General features: G+C 35.7%; 2 protein-coding genes across 2 annotated transcripts in view; both read left to right on the forward strand.

Moving 5' to 3' along the window:
• Positions 1-4,509: 4,509 nt before the first annotated feature.
• Positions 4,510-27,529, forward strand: part of LOC137399577 (uncharacterized) — a 29,696-nt gene continuing 6,676 nt past the window's right edge. The window contains exons 1-14 of the mRNA XM_068085756.1: positions 4,510-4,596; positions 4,718-4,776; positions 7,675-7,782; positions 11,477-11,589; positions 11,728-11,831; positions 13,521-14,387; positions 14,967-15,066; positions 15,158-15,303; positions 15,803-15,992; positions 16,362-16,498; positions 16,696-16,843; positions 21,979-22,022; positions 25,253-25,405; positions 25,600-25,725. Of these exons, the coding sequence (XP_067941857.1) occupies positions 4,537-4,596; positions 4,718-4,776; positions 7,675-7,782; positions 11,477-11,589; positions 11,728-11,831; positions 13,521-14,387; positions 14,967-15,066; positions 15,158-15,303; positions 15,803-15,992; positions 16,362-16,498; positions 16,696-16,843; positions 21,979-22,022; positions 25,253-25,405; positions 25,600-25,725 (2,355 nt within the window). The 5' untranslated portion in view covers positions 4,510-4,536. The remainder of the gene's footprint in view (positions 4,597-4,717; positions 4,777-7,674; positions 7,783-11,476; positions 11,590-11,727; positions 11,832-13,520; positions 14,388-14,966; positions 15,067-15,157; positions 15,304-15,802; positions 15,993-16,361; positions 16,499-16,695; positions 16,844-21,978; positions 22,023-25,252; positions 25,406-25,599; positions 25,726-27,529) is intronic.
• The window catches only part of LOC137399579 (zinc finger protein 106-like), a 79,469-nt gene continuing 63,423 nt past the window's right edge, over positions 11,484-27,529 (forward strand). The window contains exons 1-11 of the mRNA XM_068085758.1: positions 11,484-11,589; positions 11,728-11,831; positions 13,521-14,387; positions 14,967-15,066; positions 15,158-15,303; positions 15,803-15,914; positions 16,362-16,471; positions 16,696-16,843; positions 21,979-22,022; positions 25,253-25,405; positions 25,600-25,725. Of these exons, the coding sequence (XP_067941859.1) occupies positions 11,484-11,589; positions 11,728-11,831; positions 13,521-14,387; positions 14,967-15,066; positions 15,158-15,303; positions 15,803-15,914; positions 16,362-16,471; positions 16,696-16,843; positions 21,979-22,022; positions 25,253-25,405; positions 25,600-25,725 (2,016 nt within the window). The remainder of the gene's footprint in view (positions 11,590-11,727; positions 11,832-13,520; positions 14,388-14,966; positions 15,067-15,157; positions 15,304-15,802; positions 15,915-16,361; positions 16,472-16,695; positions 16,844-21,978; positions 22,023-25,252; positions 25,406-25,599; positions 25,726-27,529) is intronic.

Here is a 27,529-nt window from a genome sequence, read left to right on the forward strand (position 1 = left end):
TCCAAGTACAGAAAACTTGCATCATCATCTAAGAAAAGTGCATTGCAGCATTTATGAAAGACTTGCAACTAATCAAAACACGCAAATTCAAACTTGCACAACGTCATTGCGGATTGGAAATTCTTACTCCAAAAGTATGTTAGTGTAACATTTGTGTTAAAAATATTTGCAACTACGAAGTGATTGGTCATGACAAAAAACATTTTACAAATCTATGGTGTTAATTATTAATCAGCATTAACAGATATCGAAAAAACCCGAACAATTTACACAATTTGCTTAATTATCAAAACATCTACTATATTAAGAAGATTCAACCAAAAGAAGCACATTAGTCGGCAGATCAAAAACTACCAAAAAACGTTCTGAAGATGCAAGTGAAGACAAATTAGAAAAATACATTAGTCAGCAGGTCACAGAACCTCTAAAAAGACATTACACGCATACAGCTCTGTCATTTTCTGCCAGACATGACCTAGACAGCAGGAGTTAGTCATCATTTCAACCAATACATTTTTATGAGGTACTCGAGACAAGCCCACTCAAATACCAACTCTCTACAACACAACAGCTAAACAGCTGAGTGCCTAAACACATTTTCACAGGCTAACATATACATCTATACAAGAGAACAGCTCCAACGACTGTGCTTCTTTCTTCTCTGTTTGTGGAGCCTCTTTCTTTTCCAACTACTGAGGCTCTTTCTATTTTAACGGCTGAGCCTCTCTATCTATGGACTGTCACGACTCTTGTTTGACTGTCGAGACTCACAGTGATATGGGGCTGAGCGAAGAACATGGATGACCGTTCGAATAAAAGTGAAACATTCATTGGCTATTTTGAACCTTTTGTTATTAATATTGTTTTAGAGTTTTGTTAGTTGTGTATTTTAATTGTTAGATTTATAAAATAAAAGAGTGTTTTATAGTGGTAAGTATCAGTATTACTTATAATAGACAGTAATAATCAAAGTAGTTCACACAATCTAAGCAGAAGTGCACAATCCAAAGATAGTTAAAATAAAATGTAAAACCAGTTTAACACTGATGTATAGATTTATTATGTATAAGATAGTTTTTTCCTAAACACACTCAACAGCAAAGTTCAAAGTAGCAAAAAGTTGTGCACTACACCTGAAATATGCCAAATTTGCACCTAAAAGTTGGCAGACTTTTTTAGAGCCCCTTACCAACAACTTGTGAACAATTGTTATCGACTAACACACTAGCTAACCATTATCATTAAAAATAGAGACATTGGCCTTTTGTTAAGCTTAAATCTGTGCTTTTTTGTTGATATTGGTCCTATGGTACATTAACGCATGAAAATAAATCTATTTTATGAAACTATGTAACAAACTGAATGCAAAAAACTGAATGCAACAAACTGAATGCAACAAACTGAATGCAACAAACTTAATAATATGTAAGAAATTAAATCAATGCCAAACTAATTAATAGAAAGAGATTCTAATTTATGTTTCAAATTAGAGAAAAATGAATAAAAGTGTAATTTGAGTGATAGATTAGGCAGAAGGTGTTTAGGTAGGCATGGGGATGGTTATACGAAGCTAATCTAACTAAGGCAATGTCTCAATCTTTAAAGAAGTTTGATTATACCATTTGTTTCAAATTACACTTTGTATGTTGATACAATTATTTGCTCAAATCGTGAATCATACTCCCATAAATAAAAAGTTGTATGTCAAAAGTTAAGGTTTAATTGTATCTTGCAGTACTTGTCACATTTATTATTTAAAGAATTAAAATGCTTGTTTAAAAGAATATTATCTAAGAGCCAACATGGTTTGTTTTGACCATTTTTGGTGCATAGATACTTTATTTAGCATGATTATAACCATTCTCATGGCTGTGTCAAGATTGGCATTTAAGAATTGTGGCTGATTTCATCATCCTGTTGATGCTTTTTCGAAACCGCAACCCGCTGTATTGAATAACTCAATTTCTCTTGTAACTTCTGTGCTTGCAAACTTCGACATCATTTGCTAATGACAATGATGCCTTAAACCAAATTTTTACTCACACAATTGTGACAAACTCTAATGACTTATTTGCTTCATGTTGTTATCCTTCAATTTGCCTGTATGTGCATAGCTTAGCATGCTGGATTGATTGCTGTAGGATATGTAATTTATGCCCGTATTATTTTAGTCTTTCGCAATTTTATCAGTTAATATGGCATTCTTCACTGATGTATTTGTTTGTACGCCAAAGCGCTTACTACATTGCTCGCATGTTTATCAACAATGCCTCTAGTTTGATTTGAATTGTGAACATGAAAATTAAGGCCTGGATACACAGGCCTGCCAGATGGCATCGATGCTTAGTGTAGATATTTGCTCTGTGACAACACACAGGCGCTACTAAATGATGCATTATGTTGAGCAATAGATCGACCATTTGAATTAGCCTCAGTTACGTAAAAACTATGACATATTTTCTAGATCTTTAGTATTGTTATTGAAGTATTTAAAATTCGTATTGTAACACGGATCATCAACGATTTGTGATATCAGTAGTATTTGTTTAGGTGCGATATGTTCTCAAAGAATAAATGCTATGCATTAACGATGGAAAAAGCGAACTATAGAAAAAGTGTTTAACCTATGCGTTAAGTTACTGACATTTTTTTCCAGAATTGTCTTGTGAATGATTCCAATTTATGCTAATGAGTTTCGGATAGATGTATATGTTACCAATAAGAACATTTTTGTCCATAACTAAACAATTGTTTGTGTGAAGCCATTATGGTTTGTCATCATGGTTTCAAAACCAGGTTAACAAAAAGGAATCGAGATCGTATTCTACCATTTCATTCGATCGCAGATGCGTCAGTTCTATTTCTACTTATGTAGACCAACATGTTCACTTCTAAGTGGTGCATTCCCAATAAAGCATCATTGCATGGGCTGCACAAAAAATTACATTTTGTCGTAGTTTAGCCAGGCCTTTGCTGAATGCCGAGCATCCCTATAGCTGTATCACTTCACTCTCCCAAATATTCTATATTTCTAAATTTAGATTTGTGTAATGACTTTAGCCATAGGAAATGAATTCAAAGCTTTTGACTGTTATTCATCTTAGGCCACGAATAGAGTGCTTAGCATTATTCATGATATGTTTATGATCGGAGTTAGTCCCATGTACATGTCTGAAGCTGTGCAGTTGAGAATGTCTGGTGAAAATGATATGTAGATCAGAATATTAGCTTAGTTTGGTGTCCTGCTGCTTTTGGTAAGATACCTTTGCAGGTCTGTCTACATTGTTAAAAACTACTTTTCAACTTTGTTACGCTCTTATCCAAATCTTAGCTGGTTTGACTCAGCAATATGTGGCAGCTTATATAACCTTCCACTTCCTGTAGTTTGGCTTGCAGAGATTTATTGATGCTATAATTATTGTAATGTTTAGCTGCCTCTCTGTATCTGCATCATGAATCAATATTTAATCACATTATTAGGTGGTATTTCTTTGGCAGTGGTATTTGTGATTTTGTTTGTTTGTATTTTCATCAAAGAATAAAAAAAACATAATAGAAAAATCAATCTATATTTAATGAGGGCGCACGTGCACAATAGCGTAGCTAGTCGAGGTGCAGAGCCCGGGTAGACAGTCAACAAAAACAAAAGTTCATTTACTGCAAAAAAAGGCTATGTCAGAGAGTCAAGGAGCCATTGTTTCAGAGTAGTTCGAAAAACAGTGTGATTTTCAATCCGACCGGCAGTCTGTTCCAGGCAGCCGCCAGCTGGTAAGCACAACGCCTGTGGCCAACAGCGGAGGTCGAAGGTGGCAATGGAAGAGAAAATTGAGAGTTTCTGGTATCATAAGGTGGATCTGGCTTAGATTTAATATAGCTTTTAAATTCAGAATGAGCCAATGTGCAAATACGTAAAAGATATAATTCATGAATAGGTAGAATATTTGCTTTTTTGTAAAGATCAGAAGTATGATAGGTGGGGGGTTTATTAAAAATTACTCTCAATAGTCGATTTTGAATTACCAAAATTTTATTTAGGTGACTCCGTGGTGCATTTCCCCAAGCCTCAATACAATAGATAATTTTACTGTTGATCAGACTGTTGTAAAGCAAAATCAAAACATTTCTAGGTAATAATCCTGATGCTATATAAATCAGACCCAAGCTTTGTCCAAGTTTTGAACGGAGGCTGTCAATATATATAGCTTGTGGTATAGCTTATAGTCGAACTGGTAATTACCTGTTTTTTTAATGTTATTTGTGTTAACGGCTAATAACTCATACTATTTTGGTTAAAGTAAGATGGTTATCGCTAGCTCAAGTATTTTTTTAACTAAGATGGTTTGATTGCTTCTATATGAAAGCATTTATTAGCGATCAATTCAATAAAAAGGAAACAGAACTGCCTTCTTACTTTGTTCGTATTTACTTTTTAGGAAAATTCACTGTAGTGATGCTTTATATATAATTTTGTTGATTTAGTGCAGTGTTTATAAACCAACTGGGTTTTTAGGTCATACCCATTAGTAACCCGAAAACATGCCTGATGAGCAAAGGTTCCCATGCTTTGTCTGTAATGAATCATTTGCTGAGAAATGGGTGAGTATCAGCTCATTTTCGCAAGATAATTTTTCATATTCTAAAATATATTTACAGTTTTTGGTTGGGTATGAGCTGTGTGAATGCTGTACCGAAATCATGTAATGTTGTCATATTGTAGGAACATCATGAACACATACACTCATACAGTCATCAGAAGAAAGTTTCTGCTAAAGGCCGGTATGGTTTCTTACTCATTTTAGAAATACTTCATCTATATATATATATTTATCTCCAAGTTTGTCTGTCTGTCTGTTTGTCCAGCTATAGCGAATAAAATCTAGCATTGAAAGTTGTGCTTCGTACCAGATTTTAACTCACCAGGTTCGCAATCTCAAATTTGTGAACAAGTGTAGCTAACCACAAGGGTACGCTGTTCTTACCATTACCTGTTCTTACCATTTACTGTACACCTTTTTCGAGATTGCACATTCCAAATTATTAATTAATACAGCGCGTCTATGGGTTACATTGTCCCTGTTATAAGATTTTCACCTTCCTGTATGAAACATGATGTTTTTCGTCCTCGTCATAGGAAAACGAAATTTTATTAACAATTATTACTATTATAAAATTACAATTATAAACAATTATTTCTCTCAAAATTAAAATTTGGCTGTTTATGTATTGATTACGACGAAATAGCGAAATGCCAATATGCTATTTGCCGAAATCCTGCCAACTCGTCAAAGAGATACGATGCTCCCTTGCTCTCGATCTCAGTTCAGCATTATTCGTTATAAGTTGTCGTAAAAACAAAACTGAGAACAGATGAGTGATAAAATTTTATCCTATAACAAAGATGAAGTTTAGTTTAGTAAAACACATACTAAAACTTAGCTTTAAGTATGTGTTTAGCAAGCTTTATTCATTTAAGTTAAATTCAAGGTTTATGTTATGCGTCTGTCTCAAAGGTAAGAACACTCCCATGATACGTATTGCATACATGTTGTACATTGTACTGTTACATTTTCTTGCAGATCATAACCAATAAATACACTAAAGTTACTGGAGGTAACTATAGTTACTAAGGTTAATATATTATTTTGTTATTAACTTTTAATGTGTACAGTACAAATATAAATCGATGATTTTTACCGGGAGGTCTTTGCGTTGGATAATTATTAGTTTTCATACCACTCTACAACATTTTCGTCTTATGATGCCAACACCAAAACGAACTAAAATCGTATAATTGATACCAAATAATTTTTTATTGTAATCGTAGGAAAACAGACTTCATTTAGGGATTACTTGCTAATTACTTCACATTTACATTTAAACACCTTTACAGCTAATTAATTTTTTCTCTTCATTTCAACAAAACACTTTTTTCATGATATGAAGTTTAAAAGTTACAATTGTTTGAAAAAGGTTGAAAACTTTTACAGTTGTTTTATTTTTTCTGTAAATTTATTTGAACTGCACAAAACACTTTTCTCATGATATGAAGTTTGAAAGTTAGATGGTTGTTATAATGTATGTTGAATGCATGTAAATGACTACATTCCATGTACTTCTGTCAACAATGATTGTGGCTGTTTGAAAATATAAAAGATTACGATTGCAGGTTAATGTGAATACGCAATAATATAGTGGTTATTTTGACAGAAACTCATTCCAATTCGTCAATCTTGAATACTACAATAAATTGTGATTGCACCTTTGGATTTGAATATTTTTTCACATGAAATTGTATTCTACAGCACATGTACTTGCTGTTAAGCGTCAGGAAATTTTTACCATTATTTTTAAAGAAATACTGATTGTCTCTCTGTTACATAATCGCCGCCCTTCTATATGCATTGCACAAAATTTCAACCATTCGCGTTCACGCTAGTTATTATTTATTTTATACAGTTTGTATACCTATTTATAGACCCAGTTTATAGTATTATATAGGAAGTTAACAAAAGTGCTCTTTCAACCATATATCTTTCTAAGATTGATTAAGATTGACTTCAAACATTGCTTCTCTAATTATACTGTGCCCTTTTTTATTTACGAACCTCAGTTTCATTTTGTTGGTTGCAAAAATCATGATTATAAAAATGGAAAAGTGTGCTCAGCGATAGCAGACTTAGCCAATGAGATATGAGCAATACAACAACACTATGCACAAGCACCAACATTTTGGAACATAAAAAGCAGCTGCCAAACACTTTGACCCTTACGTTGGCATCAGACATTCGCATGTGTTGCTTTATTTGGATGACTCGGTGTGTGGTGTCATAGCGTATTGGCCAATTACACACTGTTCAGACGGTAACCTTGTATGGGATATTGAAGTAAAATAGTAAGTCAATACACGTACATTGTGACTCGTATTCAATGTATGTAAGTACACACACTTCAAATTACTCCTAACGACTTTTACTGCTTGTCTAGGAGTAAAAATGAAAGTCTGTTATGTCAGAACAAGTTAAAATGCTCCACTTTACATAGTAATGTTAAAAGTTGACTTGCAACAAAATTCACATTACAGTTATTTGGTATCAAAAGATTCACCATGTCTTACTCTGTTGTGTTGTAGGTGCAAAATATGTGGGAATGAGATTATAAGCTATTAAAAGCTAAAAAACGAAAAGCCGCCGTAGATTGGAATCTGTTTATTTCTCTGATGTAGTCATTACAGTTTGGTTATTGTCTTGTCACATGATGTTCTCGCGTGAATTGAAAGGCTAATAAAAGGCTCAATATCAAACTTGCCATCCTGCAAAAAAAATTTATTATATTTTGTTTGCTGTTACTGAAGTATTCAACAGTTGGAGATCCATTCCTTAGTGAACATTGAGAACCAAAAAAAAACAAATATAAATTCATTTAGATAATTTCTTCTCTTTAGATAGTACTGGTATAAATATCTAATATAGTATAACAGATGTTATATATTATATATGATATAATCTAATAGTGCTTAATATCTACCTTTGAAAATGCAGAAAGGACAATTGCTATATAGATCTGGTTCAATTTTTGCCCAAAAGATTTGTCTTCCCGGAGACAGGAATCCGGTAGGAAAGTCGTCATCATTCCAACTCCAGTACTTGTTTATCATAAGACGATATCGTTTTGTAGAAATACCAGGCATACGTGTATCTGCTGCCAGACAACTTTAAATTCAATTGTTGAGTATGCTGACCACATTGGTACAGAAGGTCACATTGAGGCTCTCAAAGAGAAAATGTAAGTTTTGGAAAAACTTGGTGGTTCTATCACAAAGTTGACTAGCTTGTTTTTATAAGATTGCCTATGGTATGGTAGTAGAAGTTGTTTTATTTCAAACTATATTTTTATTTTATGTTGATGGCTTTTTGAGATTTTTGTATTGAACATTGCTCTTCCCTACTCCATCTACCCACATTTTTTGCTAGCATATGAGAGTTGTTCCCACACTTTGTTGCAAGCATGTGGGGTGCATCATGCACAGGAAGACCTCGAACTTAGGCATAATGTAATATGCTCAGATTTGAGGTGATTGTTAAAGGTTGACTTGCAACAACATTCACATTACAGTTATTTGGTATCATAAGATTCACCATGTCTTACTCTGTTGTGTTGAAGGTGCCAAATATGTGGAAATGTGATTACAAGCTCTTAAAAGCTCAAAAACGAAAAGCTGCCGTAGATTGGAATGTCTTTATTTCGATGACGTAACCACGAAATTTGGTTATCGTCTTGTGACATATGTTCTCACGTGAATTAAAGATGTAGTTGCGTCAAATTTAAGTTGATCTTAAAAGAAAGCATTTTTTTTCTCTATCAGTTGATATGTTGTTTGTTGTGTTACGCGATCGCATTGCCAAGATATTTGAAGAACAAAACCGAAAAAATCTGATCGCCGTAAAAACGCTCAGACCACCAAAACGTACCCAGACTTGCCCAAAATGATGTCACGCGTTTGGCAACCTGTCTCTCTCTCTCGTATTCACATCGGGTATTTGCGATAAAAGTCTAGTCTTAAGCGGCTCTATTGGCATATATCTTATTTTGTATTTGCTCATGTTGGCTAGAATAAAATTTTAAATCCTGCTACAGATGCATTATTATGAATGTTTCAAAGGCCTCAAATAACGAAAATTGAAAATTTGTTCTACTCACTTTCTCCAAATGTTGTGTAAACATTTGGGTACCGACTACCAATTCTACCGGTCTACGGTAATTCTGTGAGGTCACTTGTGTAGAACGCGGTCTTTGTATCAGCACAGTTCTGCAGCTACCCATACAAACGATATACAGCCTCCCATAAGCCCCGCCCACATTATGTCGCCTATTACCTACGTACTAGTTTCTTACTAGTAGTATTCTTACCGAATACTAAATAAGTGAAATAAGCAAGCCACCTCTTTGAAAAGAATATAGACAGGGATAGAGTTTTAAGGATGAGAAGTCTGCTGCAAACTGGATTTGAACTCACATTCTCCAGTTCTGCGGACACCCATATACCATATCCGATTCACTACAATATTCTGCAAATCATGTTTTGCATTATCTTCAACAATATTATTTTATTATATAATTTTTACAAGCAAAAATATTTTCATCTCGGCATAAAGCTTTTATTAAAAATATTCATCAAGTTGTGGCCACTCACATACATTGTAGTATTAGCTGATACAATAAGACAAAATTCATCTACTGCAACAAACTCAAACAAAACATCATGGCTTATCCAGCACGCATTCAAGTCTCGCTTTCTCCTTTATGGCAGTTTCCACACTGACAAAGCTTCTTCGGCTGGTGGGACGACATAAACATTCTGTAATCAGTAAAACAAGTAAATGTAAACAAAGTAGATGCAATAAATATGTCATTCATAGATATGTCATTCTAAAGCGTATCTATTGACAGCTTCCAAATTGGGAGTTAAATAGATTGCGAGTGTAATTTTAAAAACGAATAAACATTTAATAAAGGCACAAGTACGCCAAGCCAACGATTCGAAGCTTTGGTTCTGGAAATTAAAGATTTGCAATGATCAATCGATTTTACCCACTTCCTACGAGTGAAAATAATTTGTAATCATGACTCTAATTTACCAAAAAAAATTCGAAAAAAATATTATAGCTAGGTAAAACGGCAGATAAGCTATGAAACGATGATTGGAGATAGCAAAGAATTATCATTTTATTAATTAGTATATGTATTTATGACTATAAAAAATATTACATTTACTAAAGTATAGAAGACTAAGTTAATTTACCTCCATTCTGTCTTCTTCTGCAGCAAAACGCTGCTGACGCCTGTCAGCTTTGGCCATAGGCTGTCTACTCTAATCTTTTACTAAAAGTTGCTCAGATAACTCTGAGTAGCGGTCGCTCGAACTTGAAGCCATTTTAAAACTCTGTATAACTTAGTAATTGTTGAAACGCGTTGAATCAGTAACGAGTAATGAGAAGGAATTCTCTAATTAGGAGAATCTTCGAGATCACAGACAACGCGTTTTACGAGTGATAACATTTATTACGGCCTATATAAAAATTTGGCACGCATGATTGGCTAACGAATCGACCTCATATTTATTGCTCGTGGTTTCGTTTCAGATACCTTGCTTGTGACGTCACGAAATAGGCACCCGCTGGAACGTGAGCTTTTTAAAAGAGGGCCTCATTCAAACGCATATATCTCTGGACAGGGTTGGTCTACAAAGACAAAAATGGCATCAAATTGTAGCTGATGTTTTAGCCTTTTATTTCATTAAATTGACTTTTTTGACGCAACTACATCTTTAAAAGGCCAATACAAAGCTCAATATAAAACTTATCGTAGCACTAGTTTATGACAAACACGTCGGGTTTTACCGAAGACCCCGTATCAAATATAGATTCTCGCTACTTTACAGTTTTGTTTCAGCCTGGTCTAATCGGCAAGTCGTAATCTGATCATGTGACCCAATACTTCGCAAATAATTTCTGCAGCACTTTTCGATTATCACAAGTGACCAACAGGCTCGTCATGATTATCAGACAATGATATGTACTCCTTCAAGCTAAGGCTAAAAAAATTAAACAAATTTTTACGGTAAGTTATAAGATATCACTACTAAAAGTGACAGCATTACGATGACGATAAGACAGACGCGTAAGAACAATAGACTTAGTTTTATTGAATGCGTGAAGTATACTTGTGAAAATATTTCGACGAATAAGGTTGCCGAATAACCATCTCTCACAACTACATCACATTTGAGCCATTTTTGAAAGGAATCCAAACTACGGCGGTCTTGTGTGGCTGCGATTTTCTGTTCGTTTTTGAGCTTTTAAGAGCTTGTAATCACCTTTCCACATATTTTGCACCTACAACACAACAGAGTAAGACATGGTGAATCTTTTCATATCAAATAACTGTAATGTGAATTTTGTTGCAAGTCAACCTTTAAGCGATTTGAAATCGTGTTTTTATCGCAATTTTTTAAAAGTCACTCAATTGGTTATGAGACTTCTAGTCATCACCCAGATACACAGACTCCAAACCCCATTTGAGATAATTGCTAAGTAAATATGCTAAATATGTAAATGTAAAATACCCTACAGGATGAAAATATTTGATGGATTCGCGATTTCGCGAACAGACGATTTTGCAAATTATTAGATTTCGAGAAAAATTAGTTCTCTTTTTAAACACAAGAGAGAATAACTATTTTTGGTACCAAATAACTGTTATGTGAATTTTGTTGCAAGAAAACCCTTAAAATCTAGACCAAAACTTTTCTATGCCTAAGTTCGACGATTCGTGAAAAGATATACTGGTATTTGAGCATCTTAAAAGAACTGTGCTGACATTTTGTTGTGAGTGTCTGATTGCTCTTCTGAGAGTTGTCCCGACCATTTTTGCCAGCAAACTAACAGTTCTTTATAAGTTGTGTCCACCTTTTGTCTAGAGCCGGAATGAAAAATTGGGAAGCCAATGAGAAGCGTAATCGGAGCAACATGCAGCGACCAGCAAAGCGGCAGCCACACCACAGACAGAACCAGAATTGGAATCGCTGGGATTGTATGAGTTATAATGGTGTTCTGGTCGTTGTTCCCTTTTAAGCACATTTGAATTTAGAAATATAATAGAACTGTTTTATGATTTTCAAAAACTTTCGGAGTGGTATTTCATATTGATGATCATTATTGTTTGTTCTAGTACAGCCTAGAGGATACCGCAAGTGGGAGCACCAGAGGTCATCAGGCTCAGATAATTATATCGATCTCAATGCAAACAGTGGCCGCAGCAACGCGACACACGATGTAAGTAACGGGTTTACTTACATTGTACACGATGTAAGTAAACCCTAAAGATAAACTTATACACAATTTTAGATTTGATCAGAAGGTAGCTGTATTTTTCTATGATTTGCTATCGTTTTTCATGTTAGAGGTGGTCTGATTGCCAGACTGTTTCAAGATTAAAATTGACTAAACTTGAGCGGGGTTTAAACGCTCAGATCAGGCGAAAGTGAGATTATGACATTTATAGTTGCAAAGAGAATAGAATAGAGACGCGTAATGCTGCGACTTAACGCAATAGCCAATATCAACTACAGCGATGATAACAACTAGTGATGTCATATTGCGCATTTTTTTCTTCTGCGCGCTTTAATCGCGTTAAAGTTTTATCGATTTTAATCTTGAAACATCCTGGCAATCAGATCACATGAAAATAGTCGCAAATGATAGAAAAATACTGATACTTTTATTTGCCTTTATTTTATACTTTCGATTTTTAATATCATTTTGTTTACTATAATTTTGTTCTGCCTTAACTTTTCACATCGTCTAATTGTTTTTTTAATATTTAATATTTTCCTAATGTCTAATTACTTGCAGTATTTAAAGCACATAAATTACATAATTTTTTATCATATGTTTCAATACATCAAAGTCTTGGCTTTCGAATGAGCCTACATTCAATACACAAAGAATAATAGAACTATGAAAAACAGGCTGTCAAAAGTATGACCTGCAATAAAAAAACACTTGGTTGCGGTTCCCACAATGTGATGTCATAATTATTATTTAGCCTTAGGTCGTCGATCCCGTTCGATGCCACTGAGGCTGTGCTTTTCTGTGACAATCGGTGCTGTTAAACCCAGAGAGTGCTAATAATAAACTAGGATTCTAAATAATCAACAATGCTCCGGGATCGTGCTAACGCCGACCAATACAAACGGATGCTCTGGGTTAATTAATTATGCTTCAATAAATATACTGTCGTTGATAAAGGTAATGAAATCACATTGATTAAATTGTGACCTGCAGTGGCGTGGCCATAGGACTATATATCAATCGAACTTTTGCGAGATCATGCAATGCTTGAAATTAATTAGTCTCAGTCGTGCCACAATAAAATGAGAGGGCTAGTGCATAATATCATCGAGAAAACATAGTATGGTGCTTGGAATCTGTGTTATTTATCATAGAAATAATCTGTACATGGAGAGCTAATGACACTGATTCCTTTGTCATCTTGATTGGTTCTGTGGAGTTGTCCTACCTTCACCTGCCACTAGCGTCATTATCGTAGTTGATAAATATAAGCGGTAAGCGATAAAATAAGTGGTAAAAGCATGCAACACCGAATATGAAAATTGTGACGTCACAATTTTCGAGCCTATACCAATGAACATTTATGCAGTAGAGCTCTTGGGAAATCCTATAAACACCAACCAATGTCTGTCTCACCATGTCAAACAATGGCTCATTTGAAAGCCAAGATATTGAAGAACCTGGATAAGCTGAAACAGTACTTATGTAATTGATATGCTTTAAGGTGCTTCTTATGAAGCAGGTCTCCTGATGAATTAAATTTGCATGCAGAGGTTTGACTGTAATTGATTTGTGTACATTTGACTGTAGGTTTGACTGTAATTGATTTGTGTACATTTGACTGCAGGTTTGACTGTAATTGATTTGTGTCCATTTGTGGGCGTCTTGTAGAATGATGAGCGGAACTGGAAATATCCTTTTGGGTTTCAATATCCGTATAACCAGCCCACACCATACAACAACCATATTAACTACCATCATAGAAACCCTGCTCTTGCTTCAGCTCATCAGCACCCCAATTCACAACAGCCATTTAGTGCAACTCCTTCTACTAGTAATAGTTATAGTTCGAATGCGTTTGTCAGTTCAAGCTCGTCTTTAAATGCTAACACGGATAGTCATTCAGTACAAAGTACTACAGGAGTTCATGACTTTATGGATAGAAAAGTATCAGAACAGTCTCTTTCATTAGAGGGTAGTATCGTAGCTCAAAGTCCATGCGCATCCTTGGGTCATAATCCCAGATCGATACGGAGTGCTAGTCAGGTTATCAGTCCTGTCGGCAGCTCAGCGGCACCGGAGCCATCCTATAAAAACAGATCTGCTGAACAGAAAGAACAGTGCTCCATTTTTTCCAATGCAAGTCCAACAAGGCCTGTTGCCTCATCTGACAAATCATCCAAACCGTCGTCAAGGCCTACTACTCCAGTCGGTGTAAACTTTCAAGCTTCAGCTGCTAAACAAACATCAGATTACGACTCATCTAAAAAATCGTCCAAAAATTTGCGCGCCAGCACATCTTCTGATAAGTCTGCTCAAGTGAAAGGTGAGCGTGCAGCGAAGTCTGCTTCCAGGTCGGCTGACAGCTCTGTTGTTGGTTCGTCGATTGGCGACTCAAATATAGCCTCCAGCAAGGAGCTGTCTGTGAATCCTCCAGTAGCCAGTATCAGCGGAGAAACTTTGAGGAAGGTGAAGAAGGAGCCTGGAAATGACCTTCAAACTGACAGACTTAGTAATAATAATAACAAGATTAAAAAGGTAAGAGTTTTTTGTCTTAATAAAATAGTGCAGAGCTGGCAGATAGACTACCGTATGGTTTTGTATTGATAGTCGATTGTTATCTCCCTGACCAATGTTTCCTCATTATGCTTAGCTTTCTCTTCTTACCAAATTATGCATTACAATTCACTCATAAGGAGTACAGTTGTTATATTTGTTATACAGTAGCCCGCATTGGGTATGTTCTATTTACTAAGAATATTTTACTGATCTACATGTAAGTTACAAGTACTGGATTCTTTAGCCTATCAAGCAATGGTGCTATGCTTTGCATGCATTACTGGTGACTAAATGGCTATTACTAGTCTACTATTACTAGTGTACTATTTATTATTACTAGTATACTATTGACTATTACTAGTGTATTATTGACTATTGCTAGTATACTATTGACTATAACTAGTGTACTATTGACTATTTCTAGTATACTATTGACTAATACTAGTGTACTATTGACCATTGCTAGTATACTGTTGACTATTACTAGTGTACTATTAGCTATTTCTAATGCATTGTGTGCTGCATTCGTATACCTGGTTATGGGTAATAACTTTGTAGAAACAAGGAAATCTCCAAGGCTTGCTCCAGGGCCGTTCCAGCTCAAGGCACCTGCAGTACCAGCTGGACAAGGCAGTGAAAATGAGGAGAACAGTACAAGGTGCAGTTCTTATGCTCATCCTTTGGTTTACTTTTCTAGTAACCTGTCAGAACTTGTCAAGTAGTGTCAATTCCTCTTTATTCCATTGCAGGTCGAAATTATAACATTGAGAACGAGGCCATTGCTTCTGGGTTTCCTGACAGCTGCGAGTTAGAGAGCCTGAAAGAGGGAGATGCAGGTGAGATAGAAGCTTTGCTGGAAGGTGTAGAGGGTCCTTTCCAGGACCAAGCAAACCAGGTTTGTAATATACGGGAGTACATGTATTTGTTTTATATGAATTGTAGAAGTAACCTATGAAGCCATCATAGGGTATATCATAGTGTAGTATATCATATGTATATTATGGTGTATATCATATGATCATGCTATGTTGTATATCATATGGTCATGTTGTATGTATATCATATGCAATATGCTATTTTGTATATCATATGGTCATGTTGTGTTGTATATCATATGGTCATGTTGTATGTATATCATATGGTCATGTTGTGTTGTACATGTATATCATATGGTCATGTTGTGTTGTATATCATATGGTCATGTTGTGTGTATATCATATGGTCATGTTGTGTTGTATATCATATGGTCATGTTGTGTTGTATATCATATGATCATGTTGTATGTATATCATATGATCATGTTGTATGTATATCATATGGTCATGTTGTGTTGTATATCATATGATCATGTTGTATGTATATCATGTGCAATATGCTGTGTTGTATTATTGCAGTCAGCAGATGCCACCTCTAGTACTTCTTACCAAGAGTCGTCTACTCTGCCAATGATCGGTAAAAGGCGCTCCATAGACCAGCAGACTGCTGCAACATCGGATGGCACTAGTGGTACAGTTAACCCAAACTCTGGTATCAAAACCAGCGCTTACCTCACCATCATTTCATTCTTCATTTTGTTGTCTAAAAGTCTGTCACCTTGCGCTGTCTGTCACCTTGCGCTGTCTGTCAGCTTACCTCATGTTTCTGTTGGCAAAATGGTTTTAGAGAAGCCTTCACATTTACAGCTTGGGTATATCTAATGCTGAGTGTTTGGTTGTTGTTGAGCGAAATGGCATAGATGTGATCAAGATTATTAAATCTTGTATTGTTTGCCAGTACATTTACAGTTTAAGACTTTTGCGAAAATGATGATTTTACAGTTTTACATATAATGGTTTTACATCAGAGGTTAAAGCTATGGCATTGCATGATCATTTTAACTGGGAGTGTATTACAATTTTATCATATACATGATGATGCAATCCGTTTAATTAATAGCAGAATCCACTCCGGTAGGTAAGCGCCAGAGACAAACAGAGACAGCTGGGCCATCTCCAGTTCTGAAACAAACCAAAAAGCTTAAGAAGACCGCTTTACCAACCAATCTTTCCATAAAATCTAGGAAGGTGATTATTCTCGTCCCTGAACTGCTTGTATGTCCTTGTTTTGTGTTCACCGGTGCACCATTAACTATTCCTAGTATACTGTTGACTATTGCTAGTATACTGTTGACTATTGCTAATGTAATATCCACTATTACTAGTATACTGTTGACTATTGCTAGTGTACTATCCACTATTACTAGTCTACTGTTGACTATTGTTAGTCTACTGTTGACTATTCCTGTTAGATTCAGAAGAAGGCTAAGACTGTCACGCCACAAAAGCAGCAAAAAACATTGAAAGCAAGCGGAAAGCAGAATGCAGTAGGCAAAACAAAAGTGAAGAAAACTTCTACAAAAACTGCTGGAGTATCAGATGAGCTGAGACAGAGTGCAGGTTCGTTTTTGATCTAAAAAGCCATATTTTATGAATTAGTTTGTATAAAGGTGTAGCATAGGATAACTCCCTTGTCAATAGTTTGTATTTAGGTGTGTAGCATAGGATAACTCCCCTAATCACTGGTTTGTATTTAGGTGTGTAGCATAGGATAACTCCCCTAATCACTGGTTTGTATATAGGTATGTAGCATAGGATAACTCCCTTGTCAATAGTTTGTATAAAGGTGTGTAGTATAGGATAACTCCCTTGTCAATAGTTTGTATTTAGGTGTGTAGCATATGATAACTCCCTTAGGCACTGGTTTGTATATAGGTGTGTAGCATAGGATAACTCCCCTAATCACTGGTTTGTATATAGGTGTGTAGCATAGGATAACTCCCCTAGTCACTGGTTTGTATATAGGTGTGTAGCATAGGATAACTCCCTTGTCAATAGTTTGTATTTAGGTGTGTAGCATAGGATAACTCCCTTGTCAATAGTTTGTATTTAGGTGTGTAGCATAGGATAACTCCCCTAGTCACTGGTTTGTATAAAGGTGTGTAGCATAGGATAACTCCCCTAATCACTGGTTTGTATATGGGTATGTAGCATAGGATAACTCCCTTGTCAATAGTTTGTATTTACGTAGGTGTGTAGCATAGGATAACTCCCCTAGTCGCTAGTTGGCATATAGGTGTATAGCATGGGATAACTCCCTTGTCATTAGTTTGTATATAGGTGTATAACATGGGATGACTCCCTTGTCACTAGTTTGTATATAGGTGTATAAAATGGGATAACTCCCTCGTCATTTTTGGCAATTTATGTGTGTAAAAATCTTTTGTACAATTTCAGCCTACTCTATCTGATATTCTGAATGTTTGCTAGCTGTTAAACCGAATACTGGTGCGTACATGGGTAAGATTTTTCAATATGAGAATCTTGCATGAAATTTGGTGAGGTTTTTTAAACATTTTCAAATTTTAGTATGTCATAATACAACATCTTATCTCTTATCTATCTAAAACTTTAAAAAGATTTGAAATTGGCCCATTGGTATATTGATGAATTTGTGAAGTCTCATCGGGATGCAAATCTCTGTAACAAAAGAACAACATTATAGTTATAAGACATTAATGAACTCAGTAGCACAGCATGATGTGACACCCATGTTTACTGACTTGCAGGAATATAGTCCACTGTTTTAGAGTTTTGCATACTTCATCTCTCTTAGCATGTCTCTCCTCCTGAGTCATATTATAATAATACCTACGACACCACTGAGTGTTGTTTTCGGCTTATTATTTTTGTTATTTGCAAAGCTCTTGGTAACTTTTGCCTTTCAATTTAGGTGGCATTTTTCTAAAGGCCTATTATAAATGGCATATGTTAGTTGTACCCGTAGCGTATTATACCAGGTAGCCTACATAGCTATTATATTACTTTATTTCTAAACTGATTCAGTAAAACATTGTTTAGTTGATGTATAAAATTAATACCATATCCATTATTAAATTGAAAGAGATTCAATTCAAATAAAAATGCATCAATATGCAGATGCTACAGTCAATAAAGCTATCTATATTTAATGAATGATATTTGAAATTTCAATTGTTACCACTTGCACTAATTAAAATTTTGTAATATTTTTGACTTATTAAATTGTTGATAAGTAACATTTGAACTACTAATAATAGATGTTTTATGGAATGTGAACAATAATTATTTACTAACATCAGTTGTAATCTGAGCCTAGGTGATATTTTAATGTAGTGTCGTACTATTTATATTACTTAATTATAATATAACTAGTATTATTAATATTATTTCATATTTGTAAATAACAATAATTACTATTTAGATTGTAAGTGTAAAGTGTAATTTATAATCAAATAAACAATGGATATAATGTAATACATTTTTATTAAAAATATAAAATCTTGTTAGATATTGAAAAATACTATTCAATTTCATGTAAAAATAAATGCGTTAGAAATGATAGTCCGTTTATATTTATATCGTTAAAAACTAAATTACTTGGTGTTTTTTAATGTTTGCTTTATCATTGTTTACTAGCTTACTATTTACTATCTGTTGTTATTTAGTAAGAGGTGCACATTAACCTGATTACTAGTGGGAGACAAGCTCATAGAAAACTTACTGCTAGGCTAGGTATTTGTTCACATTGCAAATTGGTAATGAAAATGCAGTTATACGTACACTAAAAAGTAATGACTGTGACAATTGTCTTTGCTCATACATATCCTAATCTGTATTACTATATTTAAAAAGGTGTAATGCCAGTCTATGTTATTAAAATCAACAGGGAGCAATTCACAATGATCTCTTCTACAATTTTCTGTATGTTCTATTTTACAAATGGAGTAGACCATTCTGTTTTTGTTTGTTGAAGATGGAGACCGGGGTAATCTTAAATTAGCGCTGAATATTCATAGTTGAATTACAGTGTCATATTCAATATGTAATTTTTTCTGTAATGCCAGTGTTTCAAGGCCAATTATTATTGTAAAAATTGCTAAAAGTCAATTTTTTTATTTTACTACTAGTTTCTCTGGATGAAGTAGTGAAGTACATTATAAAATTTATGTACATTATGTAAAAGTACATTATGTAATTATGATTGTTACAAGCGAGCTTAGTACTATCGCGGCAAATTTTAAGGAGAATAAAGGATTGTGAGTTATATCTAAACTATAACAAAAGTTGTTTCACTTTAATTTGAAAATATTTTGGAATTTATATTTTATCTTTACTCAGAGAACAACAACAATGAAGCTGAATGATACTTCCCAGATGCATGACCATCGTGACCTCAACGACCAACAAAACTTATTTTAATCTCATTTTTAAGTTAATATCTACTATATAAACGGCAATCATTGTCTGTCTATCTATCTGTGTATCTGTCCGCTTTATAGAGTACCGTACTTTTCCCACTATTAGCCGCTACTTTTATATAAGGGCGTGTCTATTCTGTGGTTTTTTCACCGCTAGGGCGCATTAACGGGAATCTCCGGTTAGTACACGCCTCTATTATAATACGTAACCTGCTATTCATCGTAGGGATAGACGATAAATACTGATATGCTAATAGTATGAGTTGTCTTCTCGATATATTGAGTCACCGATAACTCCCAAATATGAGCAGTATAAATAAATTACCGTATATGGGGGTCTTTTTTTTCGATTCGATCGTACGAAGCACTTACCTAATTAATATGAGTAAGTAGTAAAATTAAATTAGTAGTAAATATTAGTAGTGAATTAAATAAAATTTACTACTCTTTAAATAAATTAATGAGTAGTAAATTACATCTAATTAATATTTACTGCCAACGTGTACCGGGAAGGTCATGTGAACATTTGTTTCTTGCAACCACTAGAAAAAGGCTGTTCTCTATCTACTATATAAACGGCAATCGTTGTCTATCTGATTGATTGTCCGCCTTATAGAGCGGTCTTTCCTTTTATCGTCGTACGAATTTCGGTCGTACGAAGCAAACTGAATTAGGTAATATGTGTAGTAACGGTAAATAAATTATAGAGCGGTCTTTCTTTTTCCATTCGGTCGAACGAAGCCAACCGAATTAATATGAGTACTAATTATCGTAATATCGTAATTTCGTAATATGGACTATTAGCCGCTACTTTTCTCTGACGATTTGAGCCAAGCGGCTTATATAAAGGTGTGGCGATTCTGTTGTTTTTCTTTCACCGCTCGAGCGCATTAACCGGAATCCCCGGTTAGCACGCTTTTTAAACGGCAAATTTTCTGCCGTGTTTAAAAGCACCTTTCCTGAGTTCTGCGGCCTATACAAAGGTGTCTATACAGCTATACAAATGTACTATTCATTAAATAAAATAAATTAACCAGTAGTTATTTACATGCAATTAATATTTACTGCCAACGTGTACCGAGAAGGTCACGTAAACGTTTGTTTCTTGGAGCCACTGGAAAAACGCATTTCTCACCTACTAAATTTCCACATCAAAAAGGTAAGTGTTTCTTATACGATGTTGTATTGTCTATGAATTGCCACATCTCCACTACTTAATAACGTTGGATTTGCCGCTGTTCGTGTTAGTGGGTCATGTTCATTTCTTTCAGCAGCTGAGTTACTAATTTTTTTTCCAGCTACGAGTAGGCCTACTGTAACTTACTATTACAGAACTTTCACGAGTACTCCGAGCGTTGTGATACGCTATTGTGAAAAAAAAGAGAGTAGCTGCTATCGACTTACTGTCACCCTGCATCAGCCATGACCAGCTATACGTTGCCTGCTCAAAAGTAGGCACACGCCGAAAACTGTTTCTTCATACGCCCGACAGAAAAACCAAAAATGTTGTCTATCCGCATGTGTTGCGTTGAACTAAGGGAGAGAGAGAGGGAGAGAGAGAGGGAGAGGGGGGAGAGGGAGAGAGAGCGAGGAGGAGAGGGGGGAGAGAAGAGGGAGAGAGAGAGAGGGGAGAGACGGAGAGAGGGAGAGAAGGAGAGAGAGGGAGAGCGAGGAGGAGAGGGGGGGGGGGAGAGAGAGAGAGGGAGGGAAAGAGAGAGGGAAGAGACGGAGAGAGGGAGAGAAGGAGAGAGCGAGGAGGAGAGGGGGGGGGAGAGAGAGAGAGGGGGGAGAAAGAGAGAGGGGAGAGACAGAGAGAGAGGGAAAGGGGGAAGAGGGAGGGAGGGAGAGGGGAGAGACGGAGAGAAGGAGAGAGAGAGGGAAAGCGAGGAGGAGAGGGGGGGGGGGGGGAGAGGGAGAGAAAGAGGGAGGGAGAGAGAGAGGGAAGAGAGGGAGAGAGGGGAAAGAGGGAGAGATGGAGAGAGGGAGATGTAACTGCATATTTGGAGTTGTTTTACAGTATGAAAGACAACTCTCAATAAACCTTATGCTGCTCGTGAATCTATTCCTGTAGACGGGTAATGCAGCTAGTTCTTTATATTGTAGAGTTTATGATAGAATAAAATGTGAAGATTATGAAAATGAAGAAATTTGTTGTAAAATTACATGTTAAAGTATATTTTCAGTCAAATCTTAATTGGAGGTTCCAAAATCTAGTGATTCTCATAGTGAATAATCTTACCCACATCTAATTCATTCATTACATAAGATGCGCTCATTATTTATTTGTCATTTTAGAAGTTAGTCCAGAGGAGTCCTCGTCATTTCCAGCTAAAACACAGGTAATCGTTCAAGTCAGCTGACGCACAGCTGTATAAGATCTCCAAAATAATGTTACTTTTGTTTCTGTGGAATTTCCCAAGTCATTGTAAGCTAGTTGCAAAAGTCGTTTGTTGATAAGTAACTTACTTAGTACAATCGACTCTCGACCTAATGTCCCCTCTACATATGACTTAATTTCACCTCTACATATCACTTAATGTCACCTCTACATACGACTTAATGTCACCTCTACATACGACTTAATGTTACCTCTACATATGGCTTAATGTCCCTTCTACATATGACTTAATGTTACCTCTACATGTGAGTTAATGTCCCCTCTACATGTGGCTTAATGTCTCCTCTACATATGACTTAATGTCCCTTCTACATATGACTTAATGTCACCTCTACATATGACTTAATGTCCCCTCTACATATGACATAATTTCACCTCTACATATGACTTAATGTCACCTCTACATATGACTTAATGTCCCCTCTACATATGGCTTAATTTCACCTTTACATATGGCTTAATGTCTCCTCTACATATGACTTAATGTCTCCTCTACATATGACTTAATTTCACCTCTACATATGACTTAATGTCACCTCTACATATGACTTAATGTCTCCTCTACATATGACTTAATGTCCCCTCTACATATGACTTAATGTCTCCTCTACATATGACTTAATGTCACCTCTACATATCACTTAATGTCCCCTCTACATATGACTTAATGTCACCTCTACATATGACTTAATGTCCTCTCTACATATGACTTAATGTTTCCTCTACATATGACTTAATGTCTCCTCTACATATGACTTAATGTCCCCTCTACATATGACTTAACTTCACCTCTGCATATGACTTAATGTCACCTCTACATATGACTTAATGTCACCTCTACATATGACTTAATGTCTCCTCTACATATGACTTAATGTCACCTCTACATATGACTTAATGTCTCCTCTACATATGACTTAATGTCCCCTCTACATAGGACTTAATGTCCCCTCTACATATGACTTAATGTCCCCTCTACATATGACTTAATGTCACCTCTACATATGACTTAATGTCTCCTCTACATATGACATAATGTCACCTCTACATATCACTTAATGTCTCCTCTACATATGACTTAATGTCACCTTTACATATCACTTAATGTCTCCTCTACATATGACTTAATGTCCCCTCTACATAGGACTTAATGTCCTCTCTACATATGACTTAATGTCCCCTCTACATATGACTTAATGTCCCCTCTACATATGACTTAATGTCCCCTCTACATATGACTTAATTTCACCTCTACATATGACTTAGTGTCACCTCTACATATGACTTAATGTCACCTCTACATATGACTTAATGTCCCCTCTACATAGGACTTAATGTCCCCTCCACATATGACTTAATGTCCCCTCTACATATGACTTAATGTCCCCTCTACAATTGACTTAATGTCCCCTCTACATATGACTTAATGTCACCTCTACATATGACTTAATGTCCCCTCTACATATGACTTAATGTCCCCTCTACAATTGACTTAATGTCACCTCTACATATGACTTAATGTCACCTCTACATATGACTTAATGTCCCCTCTACATATGACTTGATGTCACCTCTACATATCACTTAATGTCTCCTCTACATATGACTTAATGTCTCCTCTACATATGACTTAATTTCACCTCTACATATGACTTAATTTCACCTCTACTTATGACTTAATGTCACCTCTACATATGACTTAATGTCCCTTCTACAGATGACTTAATGTCCCCTCTACATAGGACTTAATGTCCCCTCTACATATGACTTAATGTCCCCTCTACATATGACTTAATGTCCCCTCTACATATGACTTAATTTCACCTCTACATATGACTTAGTGTCACCTCTACATATGACTTAATGTCACCTCTACATATGACTTAATGTCCCCTCTACATAGGACTTAATGTCCCCTCCACATATGACTTAATGTCCTCTCTACATATGACTTAATGTCTCCTTTACATATGACTTAATGTCCCCTCTACATATGACTTAATGTCCCCTTTACATATGACTTAATGTCTCCTCTACATATGACTTAATTTCACCTCTACATATGACTTAATGTCACCTCTACATATGACTTAATGTCACCTCTTCATATGACTTAATGTCCCCTCTACATAGGACTTAATGTCCCCTCTACATATGACTTAATGTCCCCTCTACATATGACTTAATGTCTCCTCTACATATGACTTAATGTCACCTCTACATATGACTTAATGTCTCCTCTACATATGACTTAATGTCCCCTCTACATAGGACTTAATGTCCCCTCTACATATGACTTAATGTCCCCTCTACATATGACTTAATGTCACCTCTACATATGACTTAATGTCTCCTCTACATATGACTTAATGTCACCTCTACATATCACTTAATGTCTCCTCTACATATGACTTAATGTCACCTTTACATATGACTTAATGTCCCTTCTACATATGACCTAATTTCACCTCTACATATGACTTAATGTCACCTCTACATATGACTTAATGTCCCCTCTACATATGACTTAATGTCCCCTCTACAATTGATTTAATGTCACCTCTACATATGACTTAATGTCACCTCTACATATGACTTAATGTCCCCTCTACATATGACTTAATGTCACCCCTACGTATGGCTTAATGTCACCTCTATGCATGACTTAATGTCGCCTCTATGTATAACTTGATGTCACCTCTATGTATGACTTGATGTCATATCCATGTACGACTTGATGTCACATCCATGTACGACTTGAGCCACCTCTATGTATGACTTGATGTCACCGGTGTCTAAGGTGAAGTAACAAAACCTTTTGCTGCATAATTTTTTGATTAGTTTCTTTTACATTTTTTACATTTATTTTTTCACAGTTTAATATGTGCCATGTGCTATTACTTACTTTAACTCTTTAATGACGGAGTAAAGTTTTTAAAAAATAGAAAAATTTGACACACCCACAGGGATCCTTACATAAGTTCGGAAAGAACTTGTGTAGCAAAAACTGTAAAAAGCATCTGATTCAACACATAATTCACTTTTTAATGATGTGTTTGATATTAGGTTTTATTTTATTTTCCTTTTGTGTCAATAGCTCATTTTTAAGTTTTGTTGAAAATATTGGCAACTGAATAGGCTAGGTACTAATAATGCTGTCTCTAAATGTAGACAGAAGAGGAAAGCGTCATCTCGCAGCTGCTTGTCATTACTGTACGGGAAGAAAAGATTCGACAGGAGTTGCCCACTCTTGAGGATTCAATTAACGCTATGACCGCTAAGAAAAAGAACCTTTTAGAGGAACTAAAAAAATTAGAGGAGGAGGTAAGTAAAGAAATATTGAAAAAAGGGAATAAATGGAGGGGTAATAAAAAACATGGTAGAAGAGGACAAAAAATGTTTTCAAATGTTGCTAACGTAAGAAGTATGGTTGAGCTCTTCTGCTTTACACAGTTGTTTGGATTGTCTTCTCTCTGCTAACCTTGTGATGCAGGCTAATTTCTGTGTTTTCTTCGTAGATACAATCTGCTAAAGTTATGCGAGACTTAATGAATGAGGAAGAGTGTAATATAAGGAAGTCTAGACTTGACATTCTAACCAAAGCCAAGCGAACCAACTTAAAGGCCTCAACGGTTATACAGCAGGTAGTTGTTGGCCACAGGCTCATCTGACTATGTACACGGGTTGCCAGGTTAAGCACTGGCAATATGTAGTGCTTTGCATCATTGGTATGGTGTGGCAATATGAAGTGGGGATTTAGTATTCACACGCTTCTGTTTATGCTGAAAAGTCTGTTGATTGAAAATTTGTAAAAATATACTTTATTTTCAGTTAAAATTGCCAACTTCGTTTTTTTAAAAGCGACCGTGTTAAGGTCTATGGATTTTGCAAAAATGGTTAATAGTTTATTGCATCATTTTATCGGAAATAATTCTTTGTCAAACATTTTTGGGTGTGTCCAGTCACGAAGGTTAATGATAAAGATGAAGCGCTGTCATTGTGTAGGTGACTTACTCAGCTGCAGGTAATGTAACATTACCACGCCACTTCCTTGTTGTCTGAGACTGTTGTAGAGGTTTGGTTAAGGTTGTCTAGTATTTGAGCAAAAATGAGTCTCGGTACTTACATAACTATGAGTGCATTGTTAGCTCCCCAAAGTTTCTGAATAAACATTGTTAAGGAGTTTCAGTCTATGTTCTGCAGTCTATCAATACATTCAAGATTATATTACTACTAGGTGAATGCCCGGCGTTGCGCAGGTAATGAAAGTTTTGTTCATTACCTGTGCATAGAAAATTTATTTTTAATTGGGTAAGTTTCTTTACTCAGTGAGTTTGAGTAACTACCGCTAGTCTAAATCTTTACTATAATAAGAGCCGTGTGTGTCCCTCTGAAGCCAGGGTTAGGAAAAAAGATTGCGTGATGATCTCTCACTCAATCATGATCTTCTAGTGTGATAGATGAAGTGTAAAGTGTGCCATTTTCATCAATCGGTATTAAAGTTTGGCAGGTGTAATAATTATGTGCACAATTGTTCCATAGTGCCGCAAGTAGGTTGTACGACGTAGTAGATAGTACGCCTGTCTGCAGAACCCGAGTTTCTGAGTTCTATTCCTGTCTAAAGCAGGTTCTTTGTTACTACATTTTAATTGCTATGGCTGGGCACATGAATGACAGACAGACAAACAGACCTTGAGATTTATATATATACTGGCTGCGCTACGCGGCGTTGCCCGGGGAATAAAAATCAGTTTATAAACTATGAGAGCTGCCTGCTATTAGCCTGGCAGATTGCCACTGGAAAATTTTAGTAAGCTAACTAATGACAATCACTTAATGCAATCACCCTGCTTAGTACGCAAAGCCTTTGGATATTTGCCCTCCTATAATGACTTATATCGGCAAGCTAGCAGCTCAATCTCGTTGGCCTACCAGGTACAGCGTCAGACTGGTGAATGGTAGGGCCGAAATCAAATCGTCTGCGCATCGGATTCTTTATTCCAAGATTTTAATAGCTATAGCTGGATGGACACACATACTTTGAGGAATATATACAATGTATATAGAAGATAGATGGATTACCACTATTCAATTGCAGTAATTTGATTCCATTTAAATTATTGTTATATTGTTATCAAAAATGTTTAAATCTTACAAAGACAACAAGAAATATAGAAAGAATATGGTTTTCACTTTATACCCTACATGAACTATTGCGCAGGCAGAAATAAAAACAGTTTGCAGGAGTTGAACTCATCGTTCGCAAAGAGCAGACCGAGAATGGCAAGTCGATAATTTCTTTTAACCTCCATCATCGCACGAATGAGTTATTGTCGTATAAAGTTTGAAAACTCTCATATCACATCTTCTTTAATGATTAGTTACCTATCATTTCCTGCCAGAGTCCACAGATGCAAGATTTTAAAGCTGTCTTTGTTGCAGCTCATT

This window comes from Watersipora subatra, chromosome 7, assembly GCF_963576615.1.
Source record: "Watersipora subatra chromosome 7, tzWatSuba1.1, whole genome shotgun sequence".
In the NCBI taxonomy this organism is placed as follows: Eukaryota; Metazoa; Bryozoa; class Gymnolaemata; order Cheilostomatida; family Watersiporidae; genus Watersipora; species Watersipora subatra.